This window comes from Nestor notabilis, unplaced genomic scaffold (genome assembly GCF_000696875.1).
Source record: "Nestor notabilis isolate BGI_N333 unplaced genomic scaffold, ASM69687v1 scaffold4765, whole genome shotgun sequence".
In the NCBI taxonomy this organism is placed as follows: domain Eukaryota; kingdom Metazoa; phylum Chordata; class Aves; order Psittaciformes; family Psittacidae; genus Nestor; species Nestor notabilis.
Window position 1 is genome coordinate 1 of NW_009929653.1, and position 16,427 is coordinate 16,427.

At 44.1% G+C, this 16,427-nt stretch overlaps 2 protein-coding genes across 2 annotated transcripts in view; one reads left to right on the plus strand and one right to left on the minus strand.

Moving 5' to 3' along the window:
• Nucleotides 1-2,768: 2,768 nt before the first annotated feature.
• Nucleotides 2,769-9,591, plus strand: KCTD3 (potassium channel tetramerization domain containing 3; the record flags this gene model as incomplete). The annotated part of the gene is made up of 8 exons (XM_010015078.1): nucleotides 2,769-2,856; nucleotides 3,010-3,126; nucleotides 4,442-4,612; nucleotides 5,770-5,925; nucleotides 6,866-6,962; nucleotides 8,175-8,359; nucleotides 8,460-8,598; nucleotides 8,896-9,591. Coding segments are annotated over 8 exons (1,536 nt in total), but the record flags the coding sequence as incomplete, so codon positions are not given.
• A 1,377-nt stretch (nucleotides 9,592-10,968) lies between these two features.
• The window catches only part of LOC104406164 (usherin-like), a gene marked incomplete at its 5' end in the record, with an annotated part of 112,204 nt that continues 106,745 nt past the window's right edge, over nucleotides 10,969-16,427 (minus strand). Inside the window, 3 exon segments of the mRNA XM_010015079.1 lie at nucleotides 10,969-11,058; nucleotides 13,072-13,305; nucleotides 15,077-15,321. Coding sequence (XP_010013381.1) covers nucleotides 10,969-11,058; nucleotides 13,072-13,305; nucleotides 15,077-15,321 — 569 coding nt within the window.

Sequence of the window (16,427 nt, forward strand, 5' to 3'; positions counted from 1 at the left end):
ATTAATATATAATAATTATTATTAACATGTTGTTAGAATGCATGTTAAATAGATCCTTGGAGTCTGAGTCTGAGAAAACAGTTGAGCGTTCATGTGAGTAACAAGGCTTGTAACACAGCTGGATGTATGTCTTTGTGGCACAAAACCTGGATGCAGTAAAATCCCCAAATTGCCTTGCAAATCTCATGAGGCAGAACTGACCTGAGGCTGCTGCACTGTTTGCTGACTAAGTTCCCATTCAACCCTTAAGTGACACTACTGCTAGCAAATAACACAGATAAGAAGTACGAGATAGCACTGCTTCTGCAGCAAATATGCTAGTATGGTCTTGAAAAGCTCTATTGATGCCTTGCAATATCTTCTGTTAAGAGACAACTTAATGTTATGTGACAAGCTGGTGTTTGACAACATTTTCTAAAGGAGCAAGTAATAAAGAATAAAAAATGAGGTCCCATTCATCATCTCTGTTTCCAGGGGGAGCCACAGAAATCATTCTGATTACATTAGTAGTTCCTCAGTTTGACTGTTTCCTTGGTGAAAGCATTTCCTATTGAAGAACAGAAAAATCTCTGAGGGGCTTATATGCCAGGATGTCTTACGTCGAAGTTTATTTGCTTTCTGATACCCAAACTAAACAAAACATGCCCAAATCCTACCAATTCGAAGGTGCTTTCTATACCTCAGGCTCTTTTGGTAGTAAGGAGAAAAAAACTTACATCTTTGTGTAGATCATCTCCCTCCAGAACACATTCTTCTTGAAGAACTCCATAAAGACTTAGGTGGCAGGGTTGCACCTCTGATTTTCAAATTCCTCATGAGAATACATGGTATTTGTGTAACTGCTTTCCATGAGTTGCCCATAGCTCTCGGCTTATGATGTAATCATACTGGCTGCACTGAGAGAGGTTTTGAGGAACAGAATAAACCAGTGCCTCACTGGACGTGTTTTACCAGTGACTGTTGTTTAGAGTTGCTCTGTTTCCTGGTGAAAGTTCACTTCTTGGTAAGTGCATCTCTTGAATTGCCTCTGGTGTGTCCCTATCTCTGCTGCAGCAGATCTCTCCTTGTTTTGTATGATCTCTCTGACCCAGTCAGTCAATCTCTGCAGTTGGCAATATCAGGGATCCTCTTGCTCAGAACTCTCCTTGCAGTTCTTGTCTCTTCTGCAAGGTGATGACTAAAGTTGTCTGTCTTTTGAAGGGTTGCCTTTGCCTCTGTTAGTGTTGTAAACTTTCAGCAGCTGGGAGAGCTTCTGTATATACCTTTGATCCACAGAACCAGAGAACAGACTGCACTTTGACCCATACTCTTGCATGTTGAGACTCTAGTTTCTTGCCTTTCTGCTCTTTAAAGTAGTCTGGGTTAAAAACAAACCCTTTTGAAACCAGGTTCTGCAGCCCAGATTGTTAGATGCCTTATTTAATGGTGTAGTATGAACTTGACTGTGGGGAGGGTATTTAAACAGCTGTATCTGAAAAAGTACTATTTGAAAGCACTGAGATCAAGAATAGCTATTCTTTTCAGTAATTGCAAGGGATCCTTCTCCAGATCATTCAATTATCAGTTACATGGGGAAAATCCAAGTGCTTTCCAATAACAGTTTATTTTTAGCATTAGATCTGTGCTGAATTATGGGTGAACATAAGTGAGAGAGGTGAAGTTCTTTAAACAAAGGAGGGGAAGTGCCTCTTCTTTCCCATCTCCCAGAAAATATGTCGAAGCTATATTCATGTTGAAACCTTCTCTGTAAGGATGAGTGATAGGCTTAGAATATGTTTTAAGGGTTTTACAGACTACCCTTCAGTTAGGAATGGGCACTGCTTTAGTGTGTTAGCTCTTTGGGATGTGGGGAAGCTCCTTTGGTTGGTTTGTTTTGCTTTTATCCTGCAGATTCATTTTAGTTATTTTGCAAATGATTTTGTAAGTCTCCAAAGTAATTGGAAAGATGCTGCTGGTCGGAGAGAAATGAGAAACAGGAACTTGAGTAGTCAGTGTCCATTAAGTGAACTGACTGAAACATACAAAGTACAGAACAATGCTATGACATTGACCATGTTTCAGTGCTCTGGATGAAATGGCTTTTGGCTTTTTCTTCTTCAGGGTTGAAGCAAAAAACAAAGAATTGCTTGAGATAGGGGATCAGACCTAGGATAAGCTAAACTTTTTCTTTGCTTGAGATCTCCGTCCCATCTGAGGTAATAAGCACTCCTTTTGATCCTGGAGGGCAAATCCCTCTCCTTAAGCTGTAGACCAGTAAGTAAAATATGATGGGGCTGCCTTCCAGTTGACTTGGTGTGGATGTGTATTAGAAGTGGGACACAGAAATGGGACAAGAATTTTTCCCCCCTCATTATATATCTGCTAGAGGCTGAGAGCTCCATAGGGGCTGACAGGGGAACAGAAGAACTGGGGGCAGAGGAATGCTTCAAGAGGTCACATGTAGTTCCTTTGCTCAGCAACCTCTTAAGCAGTTGTCAGAAAGGGAAGAAGGGATAGGACAGAAAGTGTGAAGTTTAGCTGCAGCGCTGTAAGTTTTGGGCCTTCACGTGGAGCAGTTGTGCTGACTTGTCTGCTGAGCAATGTGACTTAAGATCCAGCTGGGGAAAGGATTGCTGTCTACCAGCAGTAATTTTAGAATGCCATTGCACATGTGAGCTTCAGACCAGCAAGGTGTTCTTCAACAAAATGTATCAAAAATGTCTGAAAACTGAGAAAGTAGCAACCTAACTTCTTGATTGGTGTGATTTATTCCTTTCTGTTTGCACTAGGTTCAGGATGTTGTTCCTATCACAAGCTATGATACTGCTGGGTCTTTCCTGCTGCTGGGCTGTAACAATGGCTCTATATACTATATAGGTAAGAAATGGGAGAAGGGAGGAATAAAAAGGAGGAGGTGGTACCGAGCAGCTTATTTGGGGGAGTTTGGTTCTTAAACTCTTTAGTTGGTCTAAGTTGCATCAGAACAACTCTGTCTATTCAGAGTCATAAACAGATGTCTCTTCCTTACAGACATGCAGAAGTTCCCACTGCGAATGAAAGACAATGATCTTCTGGTGACAGAATTGTACCACGATCCCTCCAATGATGCTATAACAGCGCTCAGTGTCTACCTCACACCGAAAACAAGTTGGTATTCTATGGCTGTCTCTTCAGTGAGAATCTGTTATAGATGAGGGGGGGGTTGTTTTCTAAATGGACATTCTCTATTGCTGCATAGCAGGGCTAAAGCCCCTGACATAAACAGTAAATTCTTCTTCAATTAATCATCTTCAAATGAATGATGAACACTAGGCATAACTGTAAGTAGGTACCTGTACTTATGTGTGTGTATGCTTGTACATCATGCATTATACATTAACAAATAATGTGAGAACATCACATATTAATGCTTGTGCATAATATACCTGTGCTGGGTTTAAGCCTTTTACACAAGATATGCACTTTATGAATTGTATTCACTGAAATAGTTTGTGGTGAACTGGGGGGGGCAGATAGACCCAACAGCAAGGTTAAACTTATAACGAGTAAAGCTAAAACCCATTTCTGTATGCAGCTGAATGATGCTTAGCTCTTGTGTCTGTAGGCCCTTCTGTAAGCACAGTGCAGCAAACTGGGAGAACGTGGTTACTCACATAACTGATACTCACTCACTGATACCACAGTGACATTTTTCACTGTAGTCCTCCTTGCTCTTGCCTTGCTTTCCTATTTGCCTCCCACTAAGTCAGAAAAGTAAATGGTATGTGGCATGTATTGACCACTGTGAGGAGTGCCATATGACTTACCCAGCTTGTCTTTCACTTCCGGGAAGGAGGAAAGAATGGGAGAGAAAGTGTTGTTAAGACACTGTTGAAGTGTAGTATGGCAATAAATAAACGTTGGGGTTGTTTAGTGGCAAAATGTCTTCTCTGTTCATGAGAAAATAACTGTAGAATCCCAGACTGGTTTGTGTTGGAAGGGACCTTTAAAGCTTATCCAGCTCCAACCCCCTGCCAGGGGCAGGGACACCTTCCACTAGAGCAGGTTGCTCCAAGCCCCTGTGTCCAACCTGGCCTTGAACACTGCCAGGGATGGGGCAGCCACAGCTTCTCTGGGCACCCTGTGCCAGCACCTCATAGTGAAGAATTTTTTTCTAATGTCTAATCTAAATCTCCCTTCTGTGAGCTTAAAGCTATTCCCCCCCTTGTAAAAAGTCCCTCTCCGTATTTCTTGTAGGCCCCCTTTAGGTACTGAAAGACTGTTAGAAGGTCTCCCTGAACCTCCTCCAGACTGAACAACTAATAAGTATAATAATGGGTAAACAGTGTTTAAAATAAGTATCTACCTTACTGTGGAAGCTTGGAAATACTGTTCTCAGGGCCTTACTAGGGTCTCATTCCCTGGCCCTAGTAAGACAAGCTTTCATTCCTCAGGGGAACAACTGTGTTCTTGCTTGCTTTAGGTGTAAGTGGCAATTGGATTGAGATTGCATATGGCACCAGCTCTGGAGCTGTGAGGGTGATTGTACAGCACCCTGAAACAGTTGGGTCTGGGCCTCAGCTCTTTCAGACCTTCACAGTTCATCGAAGTCCTGTTACGAAGATCATGCTCTCAGAGAAACACCTTGTTTCAGGTAATCTTCTCTGTTCACAAATGTGTACTGGTGGGTCTCCCCTCCTGAGCAGTGAAGCAATTTTATGCATTACTTTATAACTTGCGTTGCTCCCACATGTGGTAGAAATTAGTTGGGCAGATTTAGGGAGGAGAGGGAGGGGGTTAGCTTGGCGTGGATCCTCTTTCTTAAAGTAAGCATTCTTCAGAGCCTTTAGCAGTTAAAAGACACAGGTTTTATTTGCCCAGATACTGGAACAACTCTTTTGTTTGTGTCTTATTCCAAGGCTGCCATTTGCGGGAATAAAAGGGGTTTTAAAGAAATGTATCCCTGTCAAGACTTACTGTTGTGGGCAGGTCCTTTAGGGCTTGACTTCTTTTAACAGCATTTCAGGAGCTTTCTGGGTTGCAGCAAAATGGGCACCATCTCCTCTTGGGGCCTGGAAAAAGCCTTCCCATGGCTTCAAAGGGCTGTCTGTGTTTCTTCTTTTCTCAGCAGTCTCCCAGTGTTTCTTGTGCTATCCTGTTTGTCCTGTCTTAGACTCAGGAAAGCATCTTTCTTTCAGGGAAGAAGCAATCACTTCCCCCTCTGTAAGAATCTATTTCACCCAGAATCTATCACCCAGATAAAAGATTGATTTTCTGCTGCTATCCCTGTATCTTCAAAAAAGGAATAGGAGCCATAGTATCCAACTACACCTCAAACAAACAGCCCAGAGGTCATCTGTTGCCCTGTGACTTGGTGCTAAACTTTCCATGCCAGTAAATGGCACATCTGTATGTAGAAACTGACTAACTGATGAATGAAATAGAAGAGCACTGTTGTGTGATGAGGGCTCTGCTGACAGGCTGCTCTCATGATGTCTCTTGTTCTAGTATCTGCACAGAGAAGATGGAAGCGTGCTGTAGGCTACTGGTGCTGACTCAGACCTTAATGTTGTGTTCCACCTGCCTCAGTTTTTCTTTCTCAGGGAAGAGAGAAGACTAATAGAAAACAGGACATCAGCAACAATTTGTTGGATCGCTAGCAAATTGGAGATGCTATGTGACCTGACATTGCCTAAATTCTGCTTGATTGCTCAATCTTGAAAAGCTATCACAAAGAAATCATTAGAGAAGTTGCTCTCAAAAGTTTTGTCATCCCTTGTAAATATTATTGTACATTTTTTTCCTCTCTAGTTTGTGCTGATAACAACCATGTAAGGACGTGGACTGTGACTCGGTTCCGGGGCATGATCTCAACTCAGCCAGGCTCAACACCTCTTGCATCATTCAAAATCTTATCCCTGGAGGAAGCAGAGAGTCATGGCAGTTACTGTTCTGGAAATGACATTGGTAGGATGTCTCTTGAATGCACTGCGCTGAGCCTATATGTTTACTGGTCTCATGGAGGTTTAAACAGACCTTCAACCCTATAACATGCAAGTCAGTTGATGGGTGTGAGCTGTTGTATATTGCTCTCCTCTTGAAAACATGGCAGGAATCTGTAAGATTCACCTGGAAATACTCATTGTTTAGGCTGTATAGAGTGAGCACACTTAAAGGGCTTACTCTGAACGTGAGAAAAAGGGAAGAAAAACTTTCAAATACAGATGCTACACCTTTTCCTTGAGCAAACCAATGTAGCATTTCACTTTTGGTTTAGAGAATGACAGAAAACACAGAGACTGTATCAAAGCAGATGAGCAAAGCAAGGGTTTGAGTCTGCTGCAAATTCCAGTTCACTGTTCAGTCAGGGTTAAATGGTGCACATGTGAGAAATTCTGAAATGAATTTGAAGTTTAGTGAAGCAGAGGCCAATGAGGCCAGCATATTGCTATAGCAAGACACTGAAGGAATGCATGTCAGTAAATATGGGTACGCAGGTAGTCTAGATTCCTTTGTGGTCTGAGTCTTGCAAATGAACCTTTGATGGTTGCCCAGTGAACACAGGGTGAGGTCAGTACTATGGCAAGAAATCTAGGAGCTGCAAAATAAGAAAGTAATTAATGTTATTATAGATGCCTGACGTAGGATTTGCATTGACAATACTTCCTTTAGGAACATGCAGAAAACTCAAGAATGGGTGTCTTTTAAAACACCAGAATAAACATATTTGTATCTGGAGAGGCTTCTAACCATTGTATAACTTGTTCTTGCTGTCAGTCATCTTTGGTTCCCTGGTCCTGATGTTATAAAATTGCAGTGGTCATACCATTATGAGTTTGGATCTTCAGGACTGCATGGAGAAGAGAGTGAGGGAGTTAAAACAAAGTGATCTTTCTTTTCTCTCTAGGACCCTTTGGTGAACGTGATGATCAACAGGTTTTTATCCAAAAAGTTGTTCCCATCACTAACAAGCTGTTTGTAAGGCTCTCTTCAACTGGGAAAAGGTACCTCCATGATTAGGGTTTTAAGTGGTAAAGGAGCAGGACTGTTCAAGTGGTGGTAGGGGTCTCCCATCCTTCGGGGATGCATGCAAGCTTCTGTTGTGCTTGACAAGTTTGCCTGTACTCTAGTTTGTGTGTTAGTAACAGAACTGTACTTAATGATCTACTATAACCTGAGCTCACTAAGCAGACGCGAGTGTGCCTCTACAGAATATGTAACTCTCAGTTATGGTACCATGCTAACATTACATTTCAAAACTAATGCTGAAGTTGCTGGTGGCAGGCATTTTGCTGCTCGCAAAGGTAGACAGGGAAGCAGTTTCTCTCTTCCTTTCCACTTGTCTTTGAAGAACCTTTAAAACTGAGAAACTGACCTAGAAAGGTCAGCTATATGATTTACTTAGCCTTGGCTTCATAATATTCTACTATGTTGCTGCCAATGTAGTAAAAAATGCTGCCAAGTTGCTTTTCTTCCTGTTTGTTAGGCCAGAAAGATGGCAAGAGATGGTAAAGATGGTGCCTCTCAGTTCTGTGCTGCTTATTATTCTTGTATTTCTTACCTAATAACTTTGAGTCTGGGTGAAAATGTTGATGGCTTTACACTATTGGCATCTGAACTGAGGGCAGATTACTCATGTAAAAAGCTCAATACAAATTACCCAGAATATGTGAGGTTCTGGTGTGGCATCTGGCTTAGCAGCTTAGTTTTGGGAGTCCTTTTCCTCTTACTCCCCACATAAGCTTCTAAAATAATGGGAGGAAAAAAGCAACTGAGATCTGCCATGTCAAGTAATACTGCAGTTGTCTAAGTCAAAAGTTATCTGTATAGATAACGGATTTATCATCCTTGGATTTTTTTGCATACCTTTTATATGGTTGAATGTGCTGTTTCTGCAGGTTAGTCTCCTAGAGTGTTTAGCATATGAAGGGACTAGTTGCTGTCAGTCTTGAGAGCCTTAGGTTTCTAATCATTGCAGATTGAAAAAGGACATAGAACAAGTGGGGGCTCCCTCACAAAAATTAACAAGTAGTAAGACTGCAGGTATATTGTGGGGGCAGCATGCCAGTCCTGCAGGGGAAGGAATTTTGTCTGGAAGAAAGGTCCTTTTTTGATGGCCATTTCAATGCTTTCTCAGAAACTTAAACCAGTCCTGACTTTACTGGGCAGACGCTGCAGTTGTTTTGATAACTAACTTGGGGTTTCTCTTCCTGTAGGATCTGTGAGATCCAGGCAGTTGACTGCACTACTATCTCCTCATTTACTGTGCGAGAATGTGAAGGATCCAGCAGAATGGGCTCCCGGCCACGCCGCTACCTCTTCACTGGACATTCAAATGGCAGCATCCAGATGTGGGACCTGACCACAGCGATGGACATGGTTAATAAGAGTGAAGACAAAGGTAAGTTGGGTTGTGCCCGGACTGTGGTGTGGTTCTTTTTCTGTCCACATGTACATGATAATGGAAAAGGGACTTGGGCACTAAGAGTTGTCTCTTTCAGATGTTGGCGGCCCCACAGAGGAAGAGCTGCTCAAGTTGCTTGACCAATGTGACTTGAGTACATCTCGCTGTGCCACACCTAACATCAGCCCTGCCACCTCAGTCGTTCAGCCAAACCGGCTGCGGGAATCTAATTCCAGGTAAGTCACCAAGGATGGCACTGGCTATGGACACCAAAGATTTAGGTAGGCAAAGAAGGGTTTGGTGACTTGAATGCTGTAGCTGAGTCCCTGAATCCATGTCCTCACTGTCTTAACCAACAAAAATCGAGGGGGGTGTGTGTAGTTTACGTGTGAAGTATCCCATGAGAATCCCAAGTGATCTGGAAGCCCGTGTGTGGGAGTTGTGATGAGTGGGAGCAGGGTGTGCAGAAGAACTGACTCCTATTCTCAGCCTAACATCTGCTCTTTTCATCCTTGGTTGTTTCTCTTTTGAAGCCTCCAGTTGCAGCACCATGAAACAATCCCTGAAACAGCCACGTATGGTTCTGTGCGGCCATACAGAGAAAGTCCCCTGTTGGCAAGAGCAAGGCGGACGGAGAGCTTCCACAGTTACCGGGACTTCCAGGCTTTTAACTTAACCAGCAAAAGCCCAACAGAAAAGACAGCTGCTGCAAATGGGAATTGCAGCCAGCCAGAGGCCAGGAAGGCAACAGGGGAGGGCAGTGTAGCTGAGAAGAAGGCAGTCCTGACCACTGCACTTGAAGCGCGAGGCACAGGCGGGACAGATGCAGGTGGGTGTTGCAGTACAGAGGTTCATCATCTGCCAGAGAGTTCTCTGGATCTCAAAAGAAGAGGACCAGAAGAGGAGAGCGAGGCCAAAGTAGAAAGCAAAAAGAAAATGGGGTTTGAAGGAGCTGGTTTCCTGGGAAGGAAGAAAGTGCCTCTCCTGGCCTCCGCACCAGTTCTTGCTGAAGGTGGGCCTGAATTACCTGGGACAGCTTCTCCGTCACCTACAAAGACGGCTGCTTCCCCACGCCACCGTAAGAATGACTCGTCCTGCCAAGACTATGGCCTGTGAAAACGGGTCTGGTGGCAAAGATATGGTGCAGGTGCCCTCTGGTTGGTAGCAGGAATAACGTTACGTGTTGTGGGTTGTTTCTTGAATGGGACTTTGTTCTGATACCCGGAATGAATATTGTAAGGTTATAAGAAAGTACCTGGCTGCTGCCAAACCTTTGAAGAGTTGTCCACATCATTGTGTGTGGCTTTATGTAATGCTCCAAAATTGTAGTACGGTACTTGGTCCAAAATATTGTGCATTCTTGCTTAAACGTGGTCAGGCATGTGATATGTTGTGGTTATTTCTGTTCTGGGGGAAGGGAGGGTGCTAAAGGAACACGTGGGTGCTCAGTGGAAGATACCTTTTAGATGAAGCCACACGTTGTTCTGCAGAGCTGCTGCTGTCGTGGTTTATGAATGGGATCCTTGCTCTGTATCATGCTGTCTGAAGTGTTTTGTGCAGGTTAAGGAGGAAGCTATTCAAAATAGCATCATATTCTGCCTCTTAGTCCAAATAAATTGCCAGAGGAGTGTTGCTTGTACTTTCTGAAAATGTGTGGTATCGGATGGTGGGTTTTGCTGATTGTGACTGAGAGGATGCATAAAAATACACTTGGTGAAATACACAGAACTGGCAGTCTCTTGAGGGCTTTCTTGCCACTTTCACTGGAAGAAGGACAGAGATGAATATGGGGGTAGGTTTACTGTCATGGTATAATAATTCTCAATTACAAGTGCCTTGACATGGTATTATTATTTCCTATCAGTGTTGCACTGTCTGCTTGCTGTTTGCTCCTAGTTTACTGGGGGTGGTGAACAAGTTTTATTGCAGGTAGATTAGTAATACGTAAGCACAAGGGAAGGCTGTGACAGCAAGTGTTGAATAGGGGATGGGTTAGGAGGCTTTCCATGCTTGGAATTAAGCATCAATCAGTGGCTTTTTTTAACCTTTAGCTGAGAGGGTGGGGAAAAGCGAGGGAGAGAACACAAAAGTTCAAGCAACTCCAGACGAATTCCTTCATTTGCTGTTTATTCACCTGTGCATGAACACAATTTTGTGGTGCAGCTTTGTCAGGCCAGGAAAAGCCATGGCTCTCCTGCCACGAAGGCCCCTTTTGGGTTTTGGAATGGTAAAAGGCTTTTCCTTACCAACCACACTGCCCTCACAACCTTCCTTAACTGTGAAGGTTGGATGAGAGACACAGATAAGAGTCTCTACCTTTACAGCCTTCTACTGCTGTGTGACTTACTTAGGGCTTTTGAAACTGTTCTCTTACCTGTCTGAGGTGTCAGTGCTAACACACAGTTTTTACTATACATTTAAAAACATGGTGGAAATAAAAAGACCGATTTACCCCACCCCTCACACCCCCTCAACAAACAGTTCTCTTTATTCCTCTAGTGGGCATGGGGTGGGGAAACAGCAGCCCTATCCCTTCCCCAAAGGCCATGCAGGCTGCTTTTGGCAAGTTTTACCCACTTTCCATCTAGAGAAGGTGGTTGTGTTCTTCAGAGGTGGGTGTCGGTGAATGTGGTGTGCTCCTTGGTGACTGTGCTGAAGCCTTTGATGACATTGACAAGATCTTCTTCATCTACATACTGTTAGGAGGGGAAAAAAAAATAGGTATGTAAGCCAAACCTGTACCAGACTAAAGGAGATTCCTTCATTTCTTTCTTCCTGCCCCCTAAAAAATGCTTCTGAAAGTCAGATAAATAAGTGCGTTTCTACCTTTAAACATGTTCTGCCATTCTTCCCAGCATGAGGTAAGAACCTAAAGCATTCAGGCACCTGAATCCAAACCAGCTAGATTTTTCATACTAAGCACTAAGTTAAAAAAGGAATCAATTACTGCATGTATCTGATTGATAAATGGTAAATAGTGTTCGTTGCAGTGTGATGGGAACTTGGAAAGATGAAAAGAGAAAGAAAACATGTTTCCATTTGATGTTTTGTATAATGGCCACATCACCTGTGATTTCGGTGTAAGATTTTGTTCTTCAAGCTTCTAAAGGAGGGTCTGAGCTTCTTCCAGCTGCACTCGTGCTAATGCTTTGAGGCAGGGAAATAGTTGGAAGCAGAAGAGAATTAAACCGTTTCCATAGCATGAAGAGATGATGGCCAGCAGTGTTCCTGCAGCTGTATGTCCTGGGCCACTTCAGCCATTCAAGTATATTAACTTGCAAGGTGGACAAAGGGGTGAACAAAACTTGCTGACAGTCCTCAGCTACTGACTGTCTTAAAGGGAAGAAGTGAGTGAAAAGCACTGCAGCATGTGTGTTTGCAAGCTAAAACAAATCATGGTGTTTGTTAGCACAAGATAAGCAGGGTGGGTTTCCTCTCCTAGCATCAGGAAGAACTTCCTTTGGAGCTCATATAGAGGTACACCCTGGATGGGCTGTTAATTCCAAGGAGTTAGATCACGAGGATGTGATAGCTCAGAAAATTACTCGAGGCTGTCATGATACCACTGAATCAGGAAGTCCACGAGATGCAGAGTGCAGCTAAAGGTTAACCTGTACTCACAGGGGCTAAGTATCACAATGTTCTTACTTAAGCCTTATCAGCTTCCTTGGTCTAACAGCAGGTTGAAAGCCATGGTGGCACCACCCCTGCACTGTGGCATGCCTGGATATTCCAGCCCTTCTAGCTCCTTGGTGTACTGTAGGTAAAAGGCCAAGGAAGCTGCCTGGATTTATGTGCAGACCATGCAGTTCACTCTTTGTATTTTGGACAAGATCCATTCGGTCACTGCACACTCCTTGTAACTTCTTACTACCTCACGTGTCCCACTTTTAGGAGCCTTAATCAGCTTTTTCTGGGAGAAAATGTGTCTGGCCATGAGCCCCTTTCCCACACATTTGCTCAGGGAAAGGTGGAAGCCAAGGAGGGTGGAGGTTATAAAGCCTTTTTCTTGCTGACAAAGAGGAGGAGAGGTTGCTGCTGCCCTTGACTTGAGAATCATAACTCAGTGTGTTCAGGTACGTTAGTGACACTGGCCAGTCCTGTTCTCTCCTGTATTAAAGGACAGATACTCTGCCTGCCCCTCAACCTCCTCCTAGTCCCCTGTAGGCAGAGTCTTAAGTCACTGTCATGAATGCCAAAAGGTCTCAGCATTCACACAGTCTCTGCATCGTGACAGAGCAGGTCTTGTCAGCAATTGAGTCCAAGGTCACAGCACAAGATGTCACTAGAACGTAAGCTCCTGCTTCTGGCACAGGATGTGTGGAGGATGCCAAGGCATCCCTCCTCACACATACCCATTTACTGAAATACACGGAGAGAAAACCCTATGAGTTGACCAAATAGAAAGGAATTCTTCAAGATGCATATCCCTGATAGACCATGATGTTACTAATTCAACGGAAACCATATACAGATTCCTGTGGGCCCCTCACATCATTTAAGAGCAGCGTGTGATCATCTGCTGCTCCAGAAGAGAGCAGCAGGCAGGAAGCATTTTGGGGATCTAATGTCTGACCATGTCCTTCTGGCTGTATCTATCTTCAGCAGCTTTTGATATTTAGACCTTTTCACGATTCCAATGGAACAGACCCATCACTAGTAGCTGATGCACAAGAGCACCCCAGAGGAACAGGAGTCTTTTTCCTTACCAAGCCCCGACTGGTAGCACGATGGTTGTGAATAATGGCATCCCAAGGTGGTTCTTCAGCAAAAGACTTCTTGTCATAGAGGTCGAGCAGCTGGCTGACACTGCGGTGCAGGGAGGCTTGGGAATACGTGCGATTGAGCTGGCTCTGGCTTCGTCTCCTTGCCCCATATGCGATGTGGGCGCTGCGGTTGGTGGGAGAGCCACCAGCTCTTGGAATTTTTGTATCCGCCAGACCCTAGGAGGAAAACGCAAACTGATACATCAAAAGGAGAGGGCACGGTGTCAAACACTTCATCTGAACAAAAGGAGTAAAAGAGAACAGAGAACCCCATGCTTCAAACATCATGCACGGTCAGAAGCAGAAGACACAGCAAGGTGTGTTAGCAGACTTCTTTCTTTCAGTTACCATGACCAGTTTCGCCCACCCGGAGAAGCATGCAGTGTCAGATGCCTTTGTGCATGCTCTTTGTGTCATCCAGCACATCACACATCTTGCAGCTCTGCAAGCTAATGACTCTACCTCTAAGTGCATTGTGTAACTTTTGAGAGTGACACTGCTCGATGAATCAGATGTGTCGGCAATGGTCTCAAACTGAGATTAAAGAGAGGAAGGAAAAGCATTAGGGCAGGGCAAGGTGCCGTGCAGGTGCAGTCTGTTCCTTATGGAGGGTGTGAATTAGCCGCAGCTCTGTGGAGGGAAGCAAGGTAGCAGGATGGGGGGGGAATAGGGGAACTGGCAAAGATGAGGCACGTTCAACGGGGCATCAAGTACCGCGTGGACAGCCAGCACTGCTTGCTACGTGCCACTGACAGAACACAACACAAGCCATTTTGCCACTTCACAGGAGCTCTATCCTAACTTCTCAGATTAAATCCTCCAATTGATGTACTGTAGAATCTTCCATTCTATTAAATCCATGAGCTTCTGGAAAAAAGAAAAAGGGAATAAAAAGAAAGGGCCAGAAACACGGAAAGGAATTGTGCAGGCATGCTGACAGCAAAGGCATTTTAAAGTCAGGAGGAACAACACAGCGTGACAGACTGTAGAGGAAAAGGAATCAAAACCATGAGACTAAAAAACAAGAAGTTTCTTATGCTCTTAGCTTTTGCCAGGAGAAGGGGCACACTGGAAATTCCATTGTTTCCAAGAGCTCCTTCGCTGAGGCACAGATGCAGCTTCTTGGCACTGAGACAAGAAGGAACAGAATGCGTGAAGGATGCAGGAGTCACTATCCTGCTTGATGGCACTCACAGGAGAGAGAAGCTGAGAAGTGACAAGAAGAATCATCTCACGGACTGTGCCTGGGCAGAAGCATGGAAATAGAAAGCACTGCTGCTCCCACCCTCAGCCTCGTAACTTGCCGTATTCCTGTTTGGGAGGATGGCACTGCTACTCTGCCACATGGTGGAACATGTTCTTTATCCATTTTTTTACTGAACTATAACTTGTCTTAATAAAAATGATACAAATCCTTCCTCTTTATTACAATCCTCCTCCCACCTCTCTGGAGGACCCACTGTGGCTCTGCGCACAGATGCGCACACGCATTTTGGGAAGGTCCTTAGCACATTTCATGGGTATCTGACAGACTGTCAGATTGATCCTGGTTAGTTGGGAATACATGAAAGGTTCCACTGAAAAGCACATTTATCACCTACCTTCTCACAGCATGCCAAGGCTTTTTCAGCTCTATTGCAGATGTCAGCTAACATAAGGTGGCATCAGTGGCTTTGCATTTGTGACTCCAGATCCAGAGTTTGTCTTAGGCATCAGAAGCATTTCAGGACCTGCAGACCAGGTGCCATTTGGCCTGTAGCCTGGCTTTCTGTGCACGCATAGGTACACCAGACAGTCCTTTTCCTACACTCAGCAGCCTTTACTTGGTAACCAAGAGTGTGACAAAACAGGGGAAAGAGGAAGAAATACTCTGTGTGTGTTTTTGGGGGTGGCAGATGAAAGCATATCACAACGTTGTATACGCAACATTGCATTTTACCAAACGTACCGGGTGGTTTTCACCTGACGAATACACACTCATTGGTGATGTTCTCTTCTGGAGTGGAACTAAAGGAGGCCTGTCTCGTGCATAGGGCTGCTTGTGGACTTTCCTTTGAAGGATTAAGGAGAGGAGAATAGCCAAGAGGATCAAACCTAGAACTACCATCAGCACCGCAAACCACAGCTCGTTGTAGAATTTCGCACGTTTGGACTCGGCTTTGTCCTTCTCTCCGGGTGTTGTCAAGATCAGGCCTGTAAAAATCAAGAGGGATTAGGGGAGAAAGAGATTGTTATTTCAGAAAGCATTTAACAATATGCTATCCCTTTCCTCGCTAATAAATTAGGCAAAAATTTAAGTGATTTTGTCATCACGTGCTTTCTTGCACTTATGTTCAAGGTGGCATAATGGTTCAATATGCTAGCGGGCTGTAATAAAAAGCTTACTACCCTCAAGAGACCCTACTTAAAGTTCTGGTATTGCTGCTTAGGCTGGAAATCACCACTGCATCAGCAGCTCTTGGGAAAGGAGGTGGTGAGGGTGGATTGTGAGGGGAAAAAAAGGGTTCTCCAAGTAACCTAGAGTGGAAACGACGACGGTGATTTCAGAGTGGTAGAGACAAGAGGATGTTCTCTCCAGCACTGAGTAGTGGCAGGCCTCTCAAAAAGAGAGAGGGAGGAGGGCTTAACTGAGTGATGAATTAATACAAACGACATGAAACACTTTATTCCTCCTTCCCCCACCTGTTAGAGAAAAAAACAGGTGGCTTTGTTGGTTTTGCTCACACACAACACAAGCATAAGAAATCTCAGTGACACGATTTCCTGGTTGTTTGCAATCCCACATGGGTATCCAGACTCTTGGCTAAGGGACTTTCGTCACCATCTCTTGCAAAGCCTCCTCTGCAAGTTGCCTGCGGTGCTAATCAAGTTTGCAGTAGACTCTGGGTACAAGCAGCAATCAGAAACGAAGGAGCAGAGCGTGGAATGTGATGGATGTAGAGCAATGGGAATATCATTTTATAATGCCTTTACAGCAGACTTGCCTGAAATTCTGCAGGAGGATGGAGCGAGAGCATGAAAAGTATATGAGGCAAACGCAGTGTAAAGAGTAATTGCAAAGACAAGACCCATCTATTTGAAGAAGCTGAACAAGATGCAGCTCAAAAGATAAATGAATTAAAACCAATATGTCAGTTAGAAATGGTTAGAGCTTAGCTTTGCTTCCCAGAAAAGTAAGGAGTTAAAATACCTGTAACTTTTTACCATTAGGTATCTACTACTCAATGGAAAAGTGACTGGGATGTCACCACATCACACCTGTTTTGTACCAGGCAAAGGCCTCATGGGCAGAAGGGAAA